Here is a 19,867-nt window from a genome sequence, read left to right on the forward strand (position 1 = left end):
GGTGGGAGGGGCGGAGGTGGTTAGATCCGGCTAAGCCAATGAGCACTGACCCCGCCCCTATGCAAAACCCCGCCCAATGTACTATCGCATGTACTGAACTATGGGAGCACAGCCGTGCCGAAAACACAGACCCGAGGCTTGATTATGTAACACGGACATGACAATGCTTTTAATGGGGATTTATTCAAGTATGGAGGCAGATTAGTGCCAAAATTACAGACTCCTTTATAATCAACTTATGACTATTATTGTAACCACAGACTGTAAATATGAATGTTTGAAGACTGAGTGACGTCCCCCATCCGTTCCTGCAGGGGGCGCTGGAGTTCCATCAATGGCGGTCTCCATGCGGGAAATGCTGACTCAGTCTAACTTTCAGTCAACCTAACGACAGACTGAGAGTTGGAGCTGAGGCGGGTTTTAAGACTCCTGACAAACCGTTACACCGCGCCCACCTGTCAATCAGGTCAGCTACACGCCTTATTGTGAATAACTCTTATCCTTGACAAGTGTCAACATCACCAAATTGTTTCAGCTTCTGCTGGACAAGTGCACAGTACCTAGCTCCTGGAAGATGTCCAATATAGTGCTTGTACCTAAGAAACCAAGGGCAAATCTTTTAAATGATTTTAGACCAATAGCACTTACTTCTGTTTTATGCAAAAGTATGGAAAGGGTTGTATACAAACACCTAACATCAGCTGTGACCTGCCATCTTGATCCCCTCCAATTTGCATATAAAAGGTCAAGAGGAACTGATGATGCAACAGTAACCTTAACTGACAAAGTGACCAAACATTTGCAACAGACAACAAACTATGCTAGAGTGTTATTTATCGACTTGAGTTCTGATTTTAACTCAGTCAGAACACATATCCTTTTAAAAAGGCTCTTGGATTTAGATGTGAATAGGGGTCAAAGATTTTCTGTCTGAGCGTCCACAAAGAGTTTGCTTGAATAATAATGTGTGAGAACTGACTGTTTTAAATGCAGGAGCACCTCAAGGCACCATCTTGTCGCCTTTATTGTTCTCTGTGTATACAAATGAGTTTAGACTCCAAGACTCAGATTTTAGCTTATTCAAATATGCTGATGATATGGCACTTGTTGGCCTCCTATGTGCAGGGGACACTAAAGGAGAGAATATGTATTCTAATCATGTAGCTTCGCTCCAGAACTGGTGTCTATCGAGTGCTTTACAGATAAACATTAGTAAAATTAAAGAAATGGTTATATCCAGTGGGGGGGGTACCGCTAGTAAAATCATAGGGAAACCACAGATGCCAGGCATGTACTGAACACTAAAAAGAAAGCCCAGGATATAACAAGTGACCCTTCTCATCCACTGCACTCCCAGTTCAAAATGCTTCCATAAGGTCGGCGATTCAGACTGAGAGAGCCACAAAAAATGTTTATAAAAAAATAATTTGTACCAAATGCAATAAAATTATTAAATTCATAAAGGAAAAAACAACCCCCTCAACTCTAACTGCACATTGTTTTATGAAATTACTGTTTTTAAACATATAACTTTATGAAATGTCTTAAAACTCTGGCATATTATTATACTAAATTATTATTTTAGATTCTTGAACCATGCTGACTGTGATGTTGTCGAGGACTACAGGCACTCTCCTGGTTTCCTGCTGTGCTTGAATGTTGTCTTGTTTGTCATAATGTTTTTTCTGTCTTGTTCTTGTGAAGCCAAAGACAATTTTCCACTTTGTGGATAAATAAAGTTCTATTCTATTCTATTCTTCATCAAATCAAAACGGATGAGTCACTCTTCAACTAGTCCAGATCCCTGCAGCTCGTGTACTGACTAGAACTAGGAAAAGGGACCACATTACTCCTGTGTTGGCTTCTCTGCACTGGCTCCCTATACAGTCTAGAATAGAATTCAAGATCCTTCTTCTCACTTACAAAGCTCAAATGGCCAGGCACCATCTTATCTTAAGGAGCTACTAGTGCTCGTCCCTCGAGAACATTACGGTCCCAGAATGCAGGCCTGCTTGTGGTACCTACAGTCTCTAAGTGTACTATGGGAGGTAAAGCCTTCAGTTATCGGGCTCCTCTCCTCTGGAACCGCCTTCCAGCCGAGGTCCAGGAGGCAGACACAGTCTGTATTTGTAAGAATAGACTTAAAACTTTCCTTTTTGATAAATCTTATAGTTAGGGCTGGTGCTGGTGTAGACCAGCTCTTAGTTATGCTGCTATAGGCTTAGACTACCGGGGGAACTGGCACCTTGAGCTCCTCTCTCTCTCTCTCTCTCTCTCTCTCTCTCTCTGTGTGCATATACAGTACATCATATTACTGCATGTATCTATCTGTAAATCTCAGTCACTAACCACCTACTTTCCTGGGAGCTCTTGAGCTCTCTTAGGCTCCCGAGATAACACTTGTTATGAGTTGACGCTATACAAATAAAAATTGATTGATTGATTGATTGATCTTTATTGTCAATTTTTCCATATGTTCGAAAAAACGTTTCTCTCCGAACCACGATGCAAGCTAAAGAATAAAAAGGTTTTTAAAATATATGCAATGATACAAAATATACAGGATAAAAAAAACAGGTATACAAAATAATGTGCAAAGATGTGCTTTCAGAAAAACAACAATGGATGCTTCTCGGGTGAGGGGGGTGTTGTAGGTGTCCAGGAGGGAGGGATGATCTTTCCTGCTGTCTTCACTAAGCGCTGCAGTGTCTTGAGGTTGTGGGTGGTGCAGTTCCTGTACCACAAAGTGATGCAGCTGGTCAGGATGCTCTCGATGGTGCCCCTGTAGAAGGAGCACATGATGGGTGGGGGGGCTCTCGCCTTCTTCAGTTTGCGTAGGAAGTAAAGTCGCTACTGTCCTTTCTTGGCCAGTGATGCAGTGTTGCTATTCCAGGAGAGGTCCTCACTGACGTGCACCCCGAGACATGTAGTGCTGCTCACCCTGTCCACAGCAGAGCCTTTGATGGTGAGTGGGGGGTGCTGCCTGTGGCCTCTCCGGAAGTCGACGACAGTCTCCTTGGTCTTGCCCACATTATGCAGGAGGTTGTTGTCTCTGCAACACGTGGTCAGATGGCTGACCTCCTTCCTGTAGTTTGTCTCATCATTGTTGGACAGACTACAGCTGTGTCATCCACAAACTTCACAATGTGGTGCTCAAGGTGTGCAGTCATGGGTCAGCAGGGTGAAGAGCAGCGGACCGAGCACACATCCCTGGGGTGTCCCTGTCCTTAGTGTGATGGTGCTTGAGATGTTGTTGCTGACCTGTACTGCTTGTGGCCTCTCACTGAGGACGTCCAGCAGCCAGTTGCAGAGGGAATACTGAAGCCCAGTCGGTCCAGTTTCCAGATCAGCTGTTGTGGTATGATATTGCTAAATGCTGAGCTGAAGTCTATGAACGGCATTCTCACATAAGAGTCTTTGTGTCTAAGTGGGTGAGAGCCGGGTGGAGAGCAGAGCAGATTGCGTCCTCAGTGGACTGGTTGGCTCAGTATGCAACTGGAACGGGTCAAGATTTGTGGCAAGATGACTATCCTTTCAAAGCATTTCATTAGGATGGGGGTTAATGCGACAGGGCGATAGTCATTGAAGCAGGATGGAGAGGACTTCTTTGGCACAGGTATGATGGTGGTTCCTTTGAAACATACATCAAAACTGATGATTCATCAAAACATTCACCCCACCGTACAGTGTGTGTCGATCGAGACATGAGCTAATTAGACCAATTTGTTTTGGAGCTGTAAACATGTTGATCTCTGCTGTAAAAAGAGGCTTTTTAGAATGGGTGTGTACGTGACTTCCTGTGCTTCTGCAGCCAGCCTCTAGTGGACACTCAAGGAACTGCAGGATTTTACACTTCAGCATCAGCTTGATGTGAGTTAATCATGCCAGAAAATGAAAATAGTCCTTTGTGCAGCAGCTTTAGTTTAAAGTTTGACTGTAGAAGGCTTCCGTACATTTTAAAACAAAAGAAAGCTCATGAAACACAATATATAAAATCTGCCACAAGGGGGCTCATGATGAAAGGACTGTGGGGCATATGGAGAACGCTTAGTGCCAAATAAAGACTACATAAGATCATTTGAAGTTACCATGGTGATGCAGGGAGGTGATCCACAAAACAGAACGGTTTCTGTAAATCATGATGGAGCTTTAATCTGCAGCTTAGCAACATGAACTTTATTCACAGGAGGAAGGATTTCAGACCCATCAGGACAAAGATCCTGTATTTCCTTCCCCTTAAGACGGGCCAGGTTCTGATCACGCCAGGCTGATTGAAGTGTTGTAGGTTCTGATCTGGCAGACAGTTCAGGTGCTGATCGGTTGATGGTTGCAGACGGGGCCGTGGACTCGGTGTTTAATGAACTTTGACACATGAAGGAGACGGAGGCGGAGACTATTGAACAACAGTTTTATTTATTATTTGCTCTTAATAAAAACCCCAGAGGCCCACAGAGGAGGACGCCATGCTGACTCCACAGGTTCAAACAGGAAGTCAAGCTAAAAAAAAGAAACCCCGACCGGCCTCAGCTCGCCGTTTATCACCTGGGGACGCTCCTTTCACGTATTGCATCAACAAATCAGAGTCGACTGAGCCGTGAGGCCACCGACAGACACGAGCGCCGCATGCTGTTGAGAGCAGACAGGAAGTCAAGGGCACAGTGCCATCAGACACCCACACGCCTACACATCCCGCCTGCTCTCAACGCCACCGCAATGCCCGACGTCAAATCTGAGCCTTTCGTTCAAATCGTCTGACGAAGAAATAAAAAGAGATGAATTGAATCTTTAGATTTAATTGCGGTCAGAGAACGAGCTGTACTTTCTCTCCGTGGTTTAAAACGTTACGTCTTCAAACAGCGAGGACACTAAGAGGCATTTAATTCATGGTCAGCGTGCAGACGCTTGTAAACGCTGATTCATCAAAAGCTGATTGATCTTCACGTAATGTTCTCCACGCCTCTGCATGTCTTGCCATTGCTGACGGTTTGATTCTGAAGATATTTTGAATAACCTTTAAAACCGGAGCAAGTGGCGTGGAGAGAAACGGAGTCAAACGTTCAGATTCGTCTTTAAGAACAGAACTAATAAATATTACAGATTTCTATTTTTTAAGGTCGACAAAATGAAGTCAGGACGGACTTCTCCTCGCCTTTTCAAAGTGCAAGTCCACGTCTAGAAGTACTTATAATGCCAGGGCAGGATGGCGCCGGGGGACTTCATCAGACAGAGGTTTTAAACCGTGTTTCTATCATTCGCTGAGCGTGAAGCTAGCGAGCTGAGGGGTCGTTTATTAAAGAGGCGACCAGAGGAAACCTTTAAAGCATTCAAGACGGAAAGTGAGTCACGAAGGACCACGCACGCCGCACGCACACTCTGAACGAGTGATTGTACCTGGAGGAGCGAGCGTGAAGATGAAGGTCAGAATGACTCAGTATAAAGTTTATCTTTGTAACGAAGGTGACGATCTGAGAAGCCAAACAAGTGTTTCATGTTTCTCTGATTCAAAGTAAATATTTAGAGACGAGGTCATCCTGCAGCAGCCAATCAGGCGCTGCGAGGACGATCCTTCAGCTCTGATCGACCTTTGTTTACATCACTTCATTGATGCTGTTTTTATTTATTTACTGTTTGTTTGTTTATTGTAAAAGGATGACGACTTCCGGGACATTCTTCGATCTATCGAAGGGAAATTTTCTTCTGATCTCGTCATGAAGACGTTTTCTCTCTTCAGAACATCAGGGAAATATAAAAAAAACACTTCTTAGTTTTCTGTGCTGTGATTGGTTCACAACATCACAATGAGAAACAAATCAGCTGAGGATAAATTAACATCTAAAGAAACTACGACTGAACACCTGCCTGCTCCTTCTCTTTGAAGTTCTTTGAGTTTGAATATTTGAGAAGTGAGACGCTAGTTTAGACACATCGGAGCGCAGCAGCTTCATGAACCTGCAGCTCTGACGGCGCAGCAGCTTCATGAACCTGCAGCTCTGACGGCGCTCTGACGGCGCAGCAGCTACATGAACCTGCAGCTCTGAAGGCGCAGCAGCTTCATGAACCTGCAGCTCTGAAGGCGCAGCAGCTTCATGAACCTGCAGCTCTGACGGCGCAGCAGCTTCATGGTGACCTACAATCCAACTGTGAACGAGTAAAAACGAGCCCCGCTGCTCCCGACACTAAAGCTGAAACGTGACACGTAGTGAGGCGAGCGAGAACAGAAACGAGGAGCACGGCGAGAAGAAGGAGACGTGAGAGTGAGCCTACGTGAGAGAGTAGAAAAATATGTTAGAAAGGTGCGCCGGAGCCCCCGTGACTCCGCCCCCAAAATAAAGTATGTGAGTGTAACCTGGACGCTAACAGAGCAGGATCAGTACAGGTTCAGGGAAGATCAGTATGAAGAACAAAAACATCCCAGAAACAAAATGACATTTACACTCCAGCCACCGTCACGTTAGCGTGAAGAGATCTGGACTTTTTTTCTTGTTTTGAATGTTTCTCAGATGAACCGCCTCCTCCTCGTCTCCATCGGCGTGTTCGAGCAGTCTACCTCAGTGCTGGTGACAAATATACAACTAGTAGACAATCTTCATTATTTTAGTCAACAAATAGCAACCCAAACTTCCTGTTTTCCTTTGAAGCCTGAAGAAGCTTCAGTCCATTCTCTCTACGCCGCCACTTTGTTGTCCTTCTGAAACAAAACAAACAAACAAAGCTGGATTAAAACAAACAATCTTTCTAATGTCTGACTTAAGACTTTTTCAAACCCAAACAAACATCTTTCAGGTCCCTTCATGCTTCTTCTGGACGTTTGGATGCTAAAGATCTTAAAAATAACAGTTTGCTTTAAAACGTCAACATCGAAGAATCCATAAAGTGTGTGACGTCTCGTATCTCTCTTACCCTGTACGCTGAAAGGTCGGCAAACTCGCGGCCCGCCTGGTTTCCTCTGTATCCTCCCCTGTAGCCTCCGACCCCCTGTGGTGGCCCAAAGGACCCTCGGCTGGCCGAGCGACCCCGCCCTCCACGGTAGCCCATCCCTCCCCGCCCGCGGTAACCTCCGCGTCCTCTGCCCTGACGGAGAGGGATGCCGAATGTCTCGGCGTTCATCCTCCTCTCCTCCGCCCAGGTCTGCCTCCGCTCCCTGCAGGAGAAGGAGGAAGAGCGTCACAAAAACAACCATCACAAAGTCCCCGGGTTAGTTTACACACTTTAAATCACACTCAATAGGGGAGCTGGTAACATTGTGGTTAGTATGGCCTCTCTATCTCTCTCCCCCTCTCCCTCTCTCGTCCACTCACCTTGGGAACACGGAGCCTCCAGACTTCTCGTTTGCTTTCCTGAAAGACAAACAGAGTGTATTAGTTCTTTGCGTGCAGAGACAGAAGTGCAGAGTCACCGTGTCCTTTCTGTCTGCATTCCTCCTCTCAACATTCACCCACAGGCCCACCTGACCCCGACTCGTACCTGGTGTCGTCACATGAGATGTTGTCGAAGAAGGACTTGGACTTGTCGTAGTAGCAGTTGGGTCCCAGCGGGTCACCCTCCTCTTCAGCGTTCCCCTCGCTGTTCTGAGTTTCAACAGCAGAGTCGCCTTTCTCCTCCCCGTTCACCGCCTTCTCCGCCTTCTCGTCTGAGAGGATGAAAAGATGAGAAAAGAAACACGACTATTTACACATAAGAAACAGAGAGAGAGAGAGATAGAGACGGAGAGAGAGAGAGAGAGAGAGAGAGGGAGAGACAGACAGAGAGAGAGACAGAGAGAGAAAGAGAGGGAGAGAGAGACAGAGACGGAGAGAGAGAGAGAGAGAGAGACAGACAGAGGAGAGAGAGACAGACAGAGAGAGAGACAGAGAGAGAAAGAGAGGGAGAGAGAGACAGAGACGGAGAGAGGAGAGAGAGACAGACAGAGAGAGAGACAGAGAGAGAAAGAGAGAGAGAGGGGGGGAGAGAGAGAGAGAGAGAGACGAGAGAGAGAGAGAGAGAGGAGAGAGAGAGAGAGAGAGAGACAGACAGAGAGAGAAAGAGAGAGAGACATAGAGACAGGGAGAGAGAGTGAGACAGAGAGAGGGCGAGACAGAGAGGGAGAGGGGGGGGGGGGGGGGGGGGGGGAGAGAGAGAGATAGATATCATATAATCCATAGAACATTTCCAGTCCCTAAACCACCAGGAACTGACTCTGAAACCATTAAAATACTAGAAAAACTACAAAATATGGAACTGGTCATCAAAGACTACCAAAACCCCCTACATCTCCCTGTTAATTTGAAAACCACCTGAAAACTAAATTAAAGACCCTCAAAAACAAAAAAGCATGTGGCCCTGATGGCATACTGAACAAAATGCTAAAATACAGCACAGAACAATTCCAATTGGCAATTCTCAAATTATTCAATGTGAGTGTGGGATAGTTCCCTGAGAGTTGGAGTCAAGGTCTTATTACACCAATATTTAAACTTGGTGACAAAAGTGACCCTCAGAACTACTTTGGGCAAAGTGCTCTGCAGCATCATAAACTCCCGGACCACTGACTTCTTAAAAGCAACGTCCTGCATAAAAGTCAGATTGGATTCATACCTCAAGCTCATTAACCACCATGTACACCAAAATAAAAAAATATATAGACTTCAGGAAGGCCTTTGACTCAATTTGGCATGAAGGACTCTTTTACCGATTACTAGAAAGTGGTGATGATTTAATTAAAACCATGTATTTAAATAACAGATGTGCAATTAAAATTGGAAAAAAAAACAAATTATTTCAGGCAGTACCATGGGGTGAAACAGGGCTGCAACATGAGCCCAACCCTCTTTAACATATATATGAATACATTCACAGAACAACTGCAGAAGTCCACAGCTCCTGGTGTGACCCTGCAGGACACAGAGGTCAAATGTCTGATGTTTCCTGATGACCTGGTTCTCCTGTCTCCCTCCCCAGAGGGTTTACAGCAGAGCCTGGACATTCTCCACAAGTTCAACCAAACATGGGCACTTACTGTCAATATGAACAAGAACAAAATAATGACCTTCCAAAGCAGATCCAACTCTCAGAGAAACACATTCACATTAGGAAACATAGAAATCCAGCACACCAAACAATACACATATTTCGGCTTAGTCATCACTCTCACTGGACATTTTGGCATGGCTGTGAATGAGCTGAAAGAGAGGAAGAAGGACTTTCTAAGCCATCAAAAGAAAAATTCAGATTGACATTCCAATTAGGACCTGGCTCAAAATTCTCAATTCAATAATAGACCCAATCATTTTATATGGTAGTGAAGTATGGGGCCCATTAACCAACCACGACTTCCCCAAATGGGGAAAAAACCCTGCTGGAAGCCCTGCAAGCAGAACTGTGTAGAAACATCCTGAGAGTCCACAGACACACGGCCAGTAATGCATGCAGGGCAGAACTCGGCCAATACCCTTTAATCATTAACATCCAAAAGAGAGCCATCACATTCTATAAACACCTCCAATCCAGTGACCGCCACTCCTACCAGTTCAAAGCCCTTCAGTGCCAAGAGCTGAACCCAGTTAAGAGTCCCCTCTGCCAGCTGATCCTGAAGCTCCGCCCTCAAACACCAGGGCTTCAGGACACACCCCAAACAATCCAAAACAAAATTATCTCAAAACAAAAAGACAATTATATCAAATATTGGAAGGAAAGCACCAAATCACAAAGTAAATTAGAATTCTATTTGAGCCTAAACAGAGAGTACAAGCTGGCAGAGTACCTGAACACAGTGAGGGATGTGAAACTAAGGAAAACGATGATGATGTACAGACTGAGTGGACACAGTCTGACCATAGAAACAGGCTGTTACAGACAGAACTGGTTAACCGGAGAGGCCAGGCTGTGTTCACTCTGCCATCAAGGACAAGTGGAGACAGAATCTCACTTCCTCCTACACTGTGACATGTATAAAGATTTAAGAGAAGCTCTCTTTGATTACATTTATAATAAATATCCTGACTTTCTCCATCTCCCTGATCCTTAGAAGCTGCTCTATCTATGTGGAGAGAAAAGTCTGTGTGCAGTACGAGCTACTAAATATGTTCATGACTGTCACATACTAAGACAAAATACACTTAATGTTTCTTAGAAATACACCGTAAAAATAATTCATATTATTCTTAATGTTTTTCATTTATATTTATTATATTTGTATACTGTATATATTGTAATCATTTGTTGATCAACATTTATTTCCTGTACTGCTTTAGCAACATGGATTGTTGATCTGTCATGCCAATAAAGCTCATTTGAATTGAATTGAGAGAGAGAGAGAGAGACACAGAGAGAGAGAGAGAGAGAGAGAGAGAGATGGGGGGGACTGACATGCGGGAAAGGAGCCACAGGCCGGATTCGATCCTGCGCTGCCCGCTTGGAGGACTACAGCCTCCATACATGGGACGCACAGACTGCAGCGCTCACGACCTCAGTGTCAGAGCGCTACTCGTGCGAGGACTAAGAGACAGGAGAGAGGAGGGAAGACGAGGAGATAGAATGGGGGAGGAGGAGAGGGGAGAGGAGAGAGGAGGAGACAGGGGGAGAGATGAGGACAGAGGAGAAGAGAAGAGGAGGGGAGATGAGGACAGAGGAGAAGAGAAGAGGAGGGGAGATGAGGACAGAGGAGAAGGGAAGAGGAGGGGAGATGAGGACAGAGGAGAAGGGAAGAGGAGGGGAGATGAACCTCCTCCTCCCCTTGCTGTGACTGTCAGGTGTGTTTTAATATCGTGTCCTGACATCAGCAGCCGCTCCTGAAACTGTTCCCTCCAAAACACGAGGCAGACCAGCGTCTCCTCCGCCATTGTCCTGCCCCTTCTTGATTCTGATTGGTCGGTGAGGGAGAAGCGATGAAAAGCTATCTCACCTTTCAGCTTCAGCTTGCTCTGAAACTCTTTGTCGATCTCCTCCTTGTTGAACTGGGCATTGGCACTCTCAAAGTCAAAGTCCTTCTCGAACTTCATCGGTCCGTCTCGGCGAACATTAAAGCGCCCTCTTCCACGGTAGCCACTGCCTCGCACACGCCGGTTGGCCGGTGCTCCCTGAGCCGCTAGAGGGAGAATCAAAATAAACATCAGCTGTTTGATAAGAAACACCAGTCAACACAAACACATGAAGGAGCAAAGGACACGTCCACAGAGCTGACGGCGTGACGGAGAATCAATAAACGCCACTGCAGAAACAAACATGGAGGAAATGCATTGTGGGAGCGGCTGAGTCGCCATCGTCTCCACTGTGTTGACATGAGCAGAACGTGGACACACGGTCACAGAGAGCGTGATGAGGGATGAGTGGAGGAGACGAGCATGCAGAGGGCTGTTTACCAGGCTCCCCGCCTTCGCCTCGCGCCTGCTCACACTCGCCTTTCACCGCTTTGGGGCCGTCTGCGCCTGGAACAGCAGAGTCTGTTTAGTGTCCGCTAGCTTCCTGCCATCACACAGGAAACACCATGAGCAACCTCTGGAGGAGAGCGTGACGGATCACACACAGGAAATGACCAGCAGGCCTGAGCATGCCGCACGCTTTACAACACGAGTCATACTAACCACCCTGATGCCCGTCACACATCTCCAGCTACATACACGCCGCAAACGCAGCGAGCACCATCACTGCAGCTCGGGCGGCTCTCTAGGGACACATCACTCCGAAGGCGTGACGAGCAGTTTGAGGTCTGTGGCGTTAAACTTCCAAATCATAGAAACACACATTCAGTGTTTCACCTCGTGAGCTTAAAGCAGAAATAACACCATGCACTAACCCCGTTAGTGGACGTCATCGTGCCAAGCGTCGAGAAGATGAAACTCATGTCCAGGTGACTGGACAGCATTTGAGTTTGATGGAAGGAGAGAGCAGCCGTGAGCGCTGCAGCCGACTCAAGATGAAACAAAACGATGTTGTGCCTGCGTCTGTCTGCCATGTTCGATCAGTGAAGTCATAAATTATAGAAAATCCGGCGTCTACAACAACTTCTTTTGTTGCCGTGGTAACAAACAGGTATCGTCTTTCAGAGTCTAAATCCTGTTGTCATGGCGACACTTTGAGCACGGATGTGAATAAAAACATTAAAAACATTTCAGAGCGCCCAGGATGGAAACACAAACAGAACAGCAGAAATACACCTGAGTCTCACCTGCATGGCTAAAGACAGAGTGGGCGGGGCCTGCAGCTGACGCTCTATCTACAGCACTGATGTGAGAGGCGGAGATGGTTCGGGGTGCAGACCAGCTGCTGCGGCCTCCCCTGATAGTCTCACCCCTCCTCGTGTCCACACCGTCCTGCTGTTGCTGCACCTTCTGCCCTCCCTGGCCCGCCGTGGAGGGGGCTGTGCGAGCATGGGCGGGGCTCCTGCGCCCCAGGCCAGGGGCTGGAGCAGAGGGGGCGGCGGTGGGGGCCGATGAGGCGGTTTGGATCACCTGCTCGAGGGTGGGACTCTTCCTCAGAGGGTCCAGACTGGGGCTGCTGCGACCTGAAGAGTGAAGTGTCAGTGTTACTGATGATGACTGAAATCAACCAGAGTATTAGTGAGCACTGATTGGCTCAGCAGCAGCGATGAGACACAGTATTAGTGAGCCCATCTTTACATAAAAGGGGCGGAGCTAACAGCACATGAACACAAAAATGAGTCTGCCGTCCTTTCGATGTGAAGGAGTCGCGGCTCTGCTCTGAGCTCCCCCTGAATGTCTAAGCCCCTCCCCTGAATGTCTAAGCCCCTCCCCTGAATGTCTAAGCCCCTCCCCTGAAGGTCGAAGCCAATCCCCCTGAATGTCTAAGCCCCTCCCCATGAATGTCTAAGTCCCTCCACTTGAATGTCTAAGCTCCTCCCCCTCCCTCTGAGTGCAGACGCCCTCCAGAGGAAACTCATTTCAGATGCTTGTATCTTTGATCTTTCTGTCACTACTCAAAGCTCATGACCTCAGGTGAGGGTCAGAACGAAGCTTGAGCGGTGAATCCAGAGCTTTGCCTTCAGACTCAGCGCCCTCTTCACGCTCCATCTCACCCTCACTGTGAACGAGTTCAATGAGCATGCTCCGGAAACATCTGTGTTAGAGTAGAATGTTTAATATCACTATGACGCCACGAGTCCCGCTTCCTCTGTTTCTTTGGCGTGATTTTCGTGGACCAGGAGACAAGAGCAGACCCTGAACCCTGGGTCATCATGCTCCCCCTGCCCCCCTTAGATCTACAAAACAGACAAACAAATAATGTTTAATACGCCACAAACCTGCTGTGTGCTTACCAACACCAACAGGTCCAAACTGGGGGGACACCAGGGGGCTGGCGGTGAACTGGTTGTAGGCCGGAACAGGAGCTCGGTTGAAGAGGCCGTAGGAGCCAGCGGATTGGAACGGAGTCGGAGCAGCAGCAGCAGAAGACAAGGAGCTGGAGCTCATGGACGACTGTGGAGGAGGAGGAAGAGGAGAGAGAGAGGAGGAGGGGGAGGAGAGAGAGAGAGAGAGGAGGAGGAGGAGAAGAGAGAGAGAGAGAGGAGGAGGAGGAAGCGAGAGGAGAGAGAGGAAGAGGAGGAGAAAGCGAGAGGAGAGAGAGGAGAAAGGATGCCGGGAGAGAGAAAGGAGGAAGAGGAGGAGGCGAGAGAGGAGAGGTTTAACGCTGCTACCTGAAGCACCAACACTTTGCACATCTGAGCGCCGGGGTTTACCTGGACTATCGCCGGGTCCTGAGGCAGAGAGCATGTCGGCTTGGGCGGCTCGCACACCGTCAGGTCCTTGATGTCGCTGCCTCTGAAGATGATGTACTCAAAGGTGTCATCTCGAGGGGGGATGGGCCGGTCAGTGGGCCGGTCCTCGGTGCCGAAGGAGCGGACTGTCAAAGAGGACATGGACCGCAGGTTGAAGCAAGCTCACATTGTGATTTAAACATTGTTTAATAAAGTTCATGTTATTGCCTTATGTCGCGTTTCCACGACAACGACCCACTGAAAGAATGCACCAAACAAACTAAACACTGCAGTATTCATGCAGGCCAGTAGCTGGCGCTGTGATTTGGTGATGAAACAACACATGCGCCCTGCCCGTCAGCAAGTCAACATCAAACAATACGACCTTTAATTAAAACAGAGGATGCATCCGAATTGCCAAGTACCTACTCAATCTGTCAGTAGACAGTACCTACTATCCGTGTTGTATACTGTTTAGTACCTACTATTCAGTAGCCAGATATTTGTCCCTACTTCGTCTGATTCATTCAGTATGGAAGTGGCGTCATTTACGTTTCCCGAACCGGCCGCATCCACCCGTTTTTTTGTTTGTTTAGCTTTATTCAAGAAGAGTAATGCGCATAGAGTCAGGTAAAAAAAAAACAATATAACAACGTAGATCAAGTAAAAGACAGATTAAATAAATTGAATATTAAATACAGTACATTTAGAAAAGTACAAATGAAAGACAGTAATATACAGTAAAGTAAAATAAACCAATAAAGACGCATTTAAATAGTGAAATCATTATTTAAATAGAGGGAGAAAGGTTTTATAATAATGCAGATATTTGTTACATTTTATGTTGTTAATTTAAAGTCGTGATTTCAGACGGGACTTTAACTCTAGATTAAGAATTGATTCAATTAATCCACGCTTGTTTGTTTTGATTTGGAGGCGGACGTGACGATTTACATTTAATTTTTCACAGCATTGTGGGTGGTAAAATACAATTCATTTCCTGAAAGCAAGTTCTTGAAATGTTCAGTATACTGAGGTGGAGACAAAAAATGCCTACTGAATGACCACAAGACTTCAGTATACTGAAACTCCCTACTGAAAAGTACGTACTGCCTACTGAACTGTGGCTTTTCGGAAAGGGTCAGAAACTTAATGAACGACAACTTTAATGAGACGCTTTTCATCCACACTTGCTCTTTGTTTTCTGTTTGGTGTGTGGCAGCCCTGAAGGGGTTCATTTCAAAATAAAGGATTCATATTTTTTTAAATAAAGGCTGGTTAATTTCGAAATAATAAAGGCTGATAAAAACAAAGAGGAAGAATAATTTTAAAATAAAGCATAATGGAAATGTCAAAAGCTAAGTTTAATATTTTCAAAATAAAAGCAAGTCAATTTCAAAATAAAGGCTTGCTATATTCAAAATAAAGGATGGTTAATTTAAAAAGAAAAGATGGTTTATTTCAAAATAAAAGCAAGATTATTGTAAGAAGACAAGTTAATTTCAAAATAAAAGCAAGATTATTGTAAGAAGACAAGTTAATTTCAAAATAAAAGCAAGATTATTGTAAGACAAGTTAATTTCAAAATAAAAGCAAGTAGATTTCAAAATAAAGGCCGGTTAATAATTTGAGTCTGAAGTAAATAAATGTGATATTAATGAAGTTTAATAGATGTTAGCTGACTCATGATGTTAGCCTCTATAGCTCTGATGCTAATTAAAGCTTCATGTAATCGGTAGTTTTCATTGACGTCGTTAGTAGTGACGTGTGTTTGCTAACAGCATCAGTGACATCTCTGCGGCTCGTTAGCATTAGCCTGAATCCACCTGGATGATGTTCTCGAGTTCACGTGGGTGGTGGGGGGGTGTTGAGATCACCTGTGCGCTCTGGAGGCTTCACGCGGGTCGTCTCGTCTTTAAACGTCACTTTTTAAGACGGTCCTGACTTTAAGAGCGGAGGTGTGTCCCTCAGAGACACGACAACAACAGCAGCTCCACACTAGCCGCGTTAGCATTAGCGGGTTACCTTTAGCCAGAGCCACCGTGGAGTTCTCGGTGTCGATGGTGTACAGGATCCCTTCGTAGCGGATCTCGGCCTTCGAGATCAGGCTGATTTTACTGCCCAGGTAAGGCGTCCCGCCGCTCATGGTGCCTGCTGGAAGGTTTCAGTCCGATCAGAGGGCAGGATGGACGGTCCCGACGAACCGTGGGGCCGAACTGAACCGATTCTACGCTGAATATATCCGCTTTGTCCCTCGTACAGACCTGCTCTTCTCCCCGCTACAACATGGCTACCTCATCCTCCATCGAAAGGCTCTGAGCGCGGGGGCTAACGGGAACTCATAGTATCGCGCGATTACGTTCAGCCAGGAGCTCTAGATCTGTGCCAGATAGAACAGAAACAGATATAATGTTTGTTTTTGGTCAGCTGCATTTGAATTTAATAAAGTAAACTTTATTGTCAATTTATTGTTTATTTTGGGGCTTTTTATGCCTTTATTTAGAGACAGAATCGTGGATAGAGTGGGACATCAGGGTGAGTGAGAGAGGAACATAATGCAGTTAAGGAGCTCAAAGCTAGATTACAACCCGGGCCACCCATCTAGGGGACCACAGTCTCCATACATTGGACGCACGCACCATCCGCTACCGGCGACCCATGAATGAATACTTTATTTTTGTGTCCGACCCATCACACATGGATTTATTCAGACATTTTAACTCGAAATCAATCAAATGTTCCACTATGTCAATTAACCAACATCCAGTTCATAAACAAATACATCCACTCAATAAAGAGAGTCTTGGGACATGTGTCTGTGTGTACTGGACATAAAGAAGTGGTTTCTCTCTGACCCCGCTTCAGAGCCTATAATAATACAAAACGTCAATATGTTAAAAGAGATGGGGTAGGGGTTCCCCGGCAGGTTGAGCACTTGCCAATAACTGATGACCTCCATCCCTACCCAAAGATAGTGAATTGAGGAAGGTGATAATCAGCAGACATAACAGTAACAACAACAACAAACTAAACTGTAAATCACCAAGTGATACAATTGAAGTGCTACTCCTTAGTGGTCTGGAAGTGGATCACAGCAGGATTCTTACTCTTGTTTTATCTCTATGTCACTCATTAAGTTTGTCATGTTATTGCGTCACCTTATTAAAAACGGTTCAAACTGAAACAACTGCATTGTAAAATTGCCTACCTACAAGAGACACATCTATCTGACAATGAGCATGAAAAACGAACTAAAACTTGGCCCTCCCAAATGTTTTATTCCTCTCATATATCTGGATGAAGAAGGGGGGTAGCAATCTTGATACACAGATCAGTCCAATTCAATTGTGACTCTTCATTTAAGGACCAAGAGGGTAGATAGGTTTTGAACTTTACTGGAACTGTAAATGGAGTTTGGGTGTCAATGTTAAATGTGTATGTCCCTAATGAAAATAGCCCACAGTTTATCAAAACTATATTTGATCTAGTGGTAGAGAAATCGCAAGGGATCTTACTGATGGGAGGAGATTTCAATAGCATATATGACCCATTTCTAGATAAAAGCTCTACTTCAAATCAAAGTCAGACGACAATGAGTAGGGCTCTTAAAAATAGTTGAGAGGAGCTTGGCTTTATGGATATTTGGAGAAATCTACATCCAAGGAATAGGGATTATACATTTTATTCCCACCCTCACTCCACATACTCTAGGATTGATACTTTTTTTTATTGCCAGGAGTGAATTTTATAGAGCATTAGAATGCAAAATTCATAATATAACCCTGTCGGACCATGCACCAGTGTCTATGGTTTGGGATGTGGGACGAGCAGTCGTCTCTAGTACATGGAGGCTGAATACCTCCCTATTGGGAATATTGTCGTTTCAGGCTGCTTTAAGAGATGAATTTGGTTTTCATCTAGACCATAACAACAAAGATATATCCCCAATTTTACTTTGGGAAGGAGCAAAAGTGGCACTGAGAGGCAAAATAATTAAACTTGCTTCAATTCTAAAAAATATATGGGAAGCAAAATGAATAGAACTGGAAGAAAAAGTAAATAAGCTAGAAAAACAACATAAAGAAAACATGTCCAGGGAAAATTAACATAAGCGCAAAGAGGCTAAATTGGACCTTAAAAATCTTGAAAGAAATTTAAACAAACAAAAATATTATGAAAACTGAAACAGAGCTAGCCACCTCCTGGCATTTCAGGTTAGAAAACAATGTAACCTCACAACAGTTCAATAAATTCAAAGTAATAGCCCTGACACTTTCTGTACAAACCGAATGACATTTCAGAGGCTTTTGCTAAATTTTATAGAGAGTTGTATTCTGACCAAAATAATGAAAGTAATTTAGAAAATATTAATTTCTATCTAAAAGACTTAAAACTTCCTAAAATAGATTCCGTCTCATCTGAGTTTATAGACAGCCCATAACAGAAGATGAAATCAAAGACGCAATTAGAAATCTAAAAAATAACAAAAGTCCAGGTACACATGGAGTCACAAATGAATTTTACAAAGTTTTTATTGACATCATTAGTCCAATGCTTGAGAGAGCGTACGCTGTTGCATTTGAGAAAGGTGAGTTGCCATTGGCCTGGAGGGAGGCGATAGTCTCAGTAATACCTAAACAACAGAAAGATCATACAGATTGTGCATCCTACAGGCCAATTGCATTATTAAATAGAGATTGTAAATTGTTAACATCAATATTAGCGAAGAGAGTGAAATCTGTAATAAATTCTGTAATACACCCAGATCAGACAGGCTATATAGTGGGTCGCCATTTACCTGATAACATTCGAAGACTGCTTAATGTTATAGAGCACAGTGTAAACTATCCAGAACCATGCATGATACTGGCAGTGGACGCAGAAAAGGCATTTGACCGTGTTTCCTGGCCCTTTTTGTTTAAAACCATAGATACATTGGTCCTAATTTCACCAGGTGGATAAAACTGCTGTACAAGACCCCCCAAAGTATTGTCAGAGTCAATGGGCATATGTCTCAGCCTTTTCTTTTAGCTAGAGGAACATGTCAAGGGTGCCCATTATCACCTCTCCTATTTGCTCTATCAATTGAACCACTGGCACAGGTGATAAGAGATAGTAAATTAGTTAAAGGGATAGAAATTTGCAATGAAATCCTAAAATCTCACTATATGCTGACGACGTTCTAATGTACATATCAGACCCTATAAACTCCATCCTGAGATTGATGAATTGTTTAGCTAAATTCAGTAGTCTTTCAGGATATAAAGTTAATGTTAACAAAACAGAAGCTATAGCGCTGAATTTGCTTATCACAGACCAAATGGAAACGTCATTCTCCTTTAAATGACCCAAAGAAGGTATAACATATCTCGGCACCACTATATCACAGAATTTAGATAAACTCTATGTTTTAAATGATAAAAAACTAATTGAAAAACTTTCAGCAGACCTTAAAAGATGGATGGTGCGTCCCCTTACTCTCTCAGGTAGAATAGAGACTGTTAAGATGAATGTTTTACCTCGGCTGCTATTTCTATTTTCAACCCTGCCTCTTATACCACCAAAAAATATGTTTACAATTGTAGATCGCCTCATTTCAAGGTTCGTTTGGCAGGGAAGGCGCCCACGCGTCAGATATAAAGTTTTACAGCTGTCCAAACAACAAGGAGGGTGGGAACTTTCTCATCTCAGGCACTATTGGTTGGCCTGCCAATTAAGAACTCTGGCCGTCTGGATTTCAGACAGTGTGGATACAAGATGGCTTAATATTGAGAAGTCCACATGTATTCAAATACCATTGGCAAACATTCCATTCTCTGAAAGTAAAACGATGGAAGAATTTCTGGGTAGATAGTCAAAAACAACTCTTTTTGCATGGAGGGAGGTCCAACAAACTTTCAGTCTTCCTAGGGAGATATCAACATTATCAAGTATTGCTTATCTAAAAAAATGAGTTCCCTTAAAACTGGATGTTGGATATGAAACATGGAGGAACCTTAACCTCTGCTTTGTTCATCAGCTTATGGGAGGCCCGGAAGTCAAAACATTTCAACAGTTATGTAATGATTATGACCTACCAAGATCAGACTTCTTCAGATATCTACAGATAAGAAGTTTTCTGCTTACACACGCTAACTGGACCAACCTGCAGAAAGGTGGCTCCCTAATTGAACAATACCT

At 44.6% G+C, this 19,867-nt stretch overlaps 1 protein-coding gene across 6 annotated transcripts; it reads right to left on the reverse strand.

Moving 5' to 3' along the window:
* Nucleotides 1–4,394: 4,394 nt before the first annotated feature.
* Nucleotides 4,395–16,005, reverse strand: lsm14aa (LSM14A mRNA processing body assembly factor a). 6 transcript variants are annotated; one of them, XR_010666650.1, is made up of 11 exons: nt 15,713–16,005; nt 13,670–13,833; nt 13,235–13,409; nt 12,143–12,478; nt 11,337–11,402; nt 10,880–11,062; nt 7,465–7,630; nt 7,299–7,337; nt 6,901–7,141; nt 6,093–6,688; nt 4,395–5,982 (listed from the first exon to the last, which is right to left on the reverse strand). XR_010666650.1 is itself a non-coding variant. In XM_065956757.1 (10 exons), exons 1-10 carry the CDS (start codon nt 15,831–15,833, stop codon nt 6,665–6,667), a joined length of 1,500 nt encoding a protein of 499 aa, XP_065812829.1. In that variant the 5' UTR covers nt 15,834–16,005; the 3' UTR covers nt 4,395–6,664. The 6 variants fall into 6 exon arrangements, 3 of the variants coding, with proteins under 3 accessions (XP_065812829.1, XP_065812828.1, XP_065812830.1); XR_010666649.1 differs by having other exon boundaries at nt 6,060–6,688; XR_010666648.1 differs by having other exon boundaries at nt 6,027–6,688.
* Nucleotides 16,006–19,867: the final 3,862 nt, after the last annotated feature.

Source organism: Labrus bergylta, chromosome 7 (assembly GCF_963930695.1).
Source record: "Labrus bergylta chromosome 7, fLabBer1.1, whole genome shotgun sequence".
NCBI classification, from domain to species: Eukaryota; Metazoa; Chordata; class Actinopteri; order Labriformes; family Labridae; genus Labrus; species Labrus bergylta.

Excerpts from the sequence above, each read along its gene's own strand:
- lsm14aa (XM_065956756.1), bottom strand. The coding sequence starts at position 15,833 with ATGAGCGGCGGGACGCCTTACCTGGGCAGTAAAATCAGCCTGATCTCG. Across the intron at positions 12,479-13,234 it reads TGTTGGTAAGCACACAGCAG|GTCGCAGCAGCCCCAGTCTG; the intron begins GTTTGTGGCGTA and ends TTCACTCTTCAG. Across the intron at positions 7,142-7,298 it reads GGAGGCTCCGTGTTCCCAAG|GGAGCGGAGGCAGACCTGGG; the intron begins GTGAGTGGACGA and ends CTTCTCCTGCAG.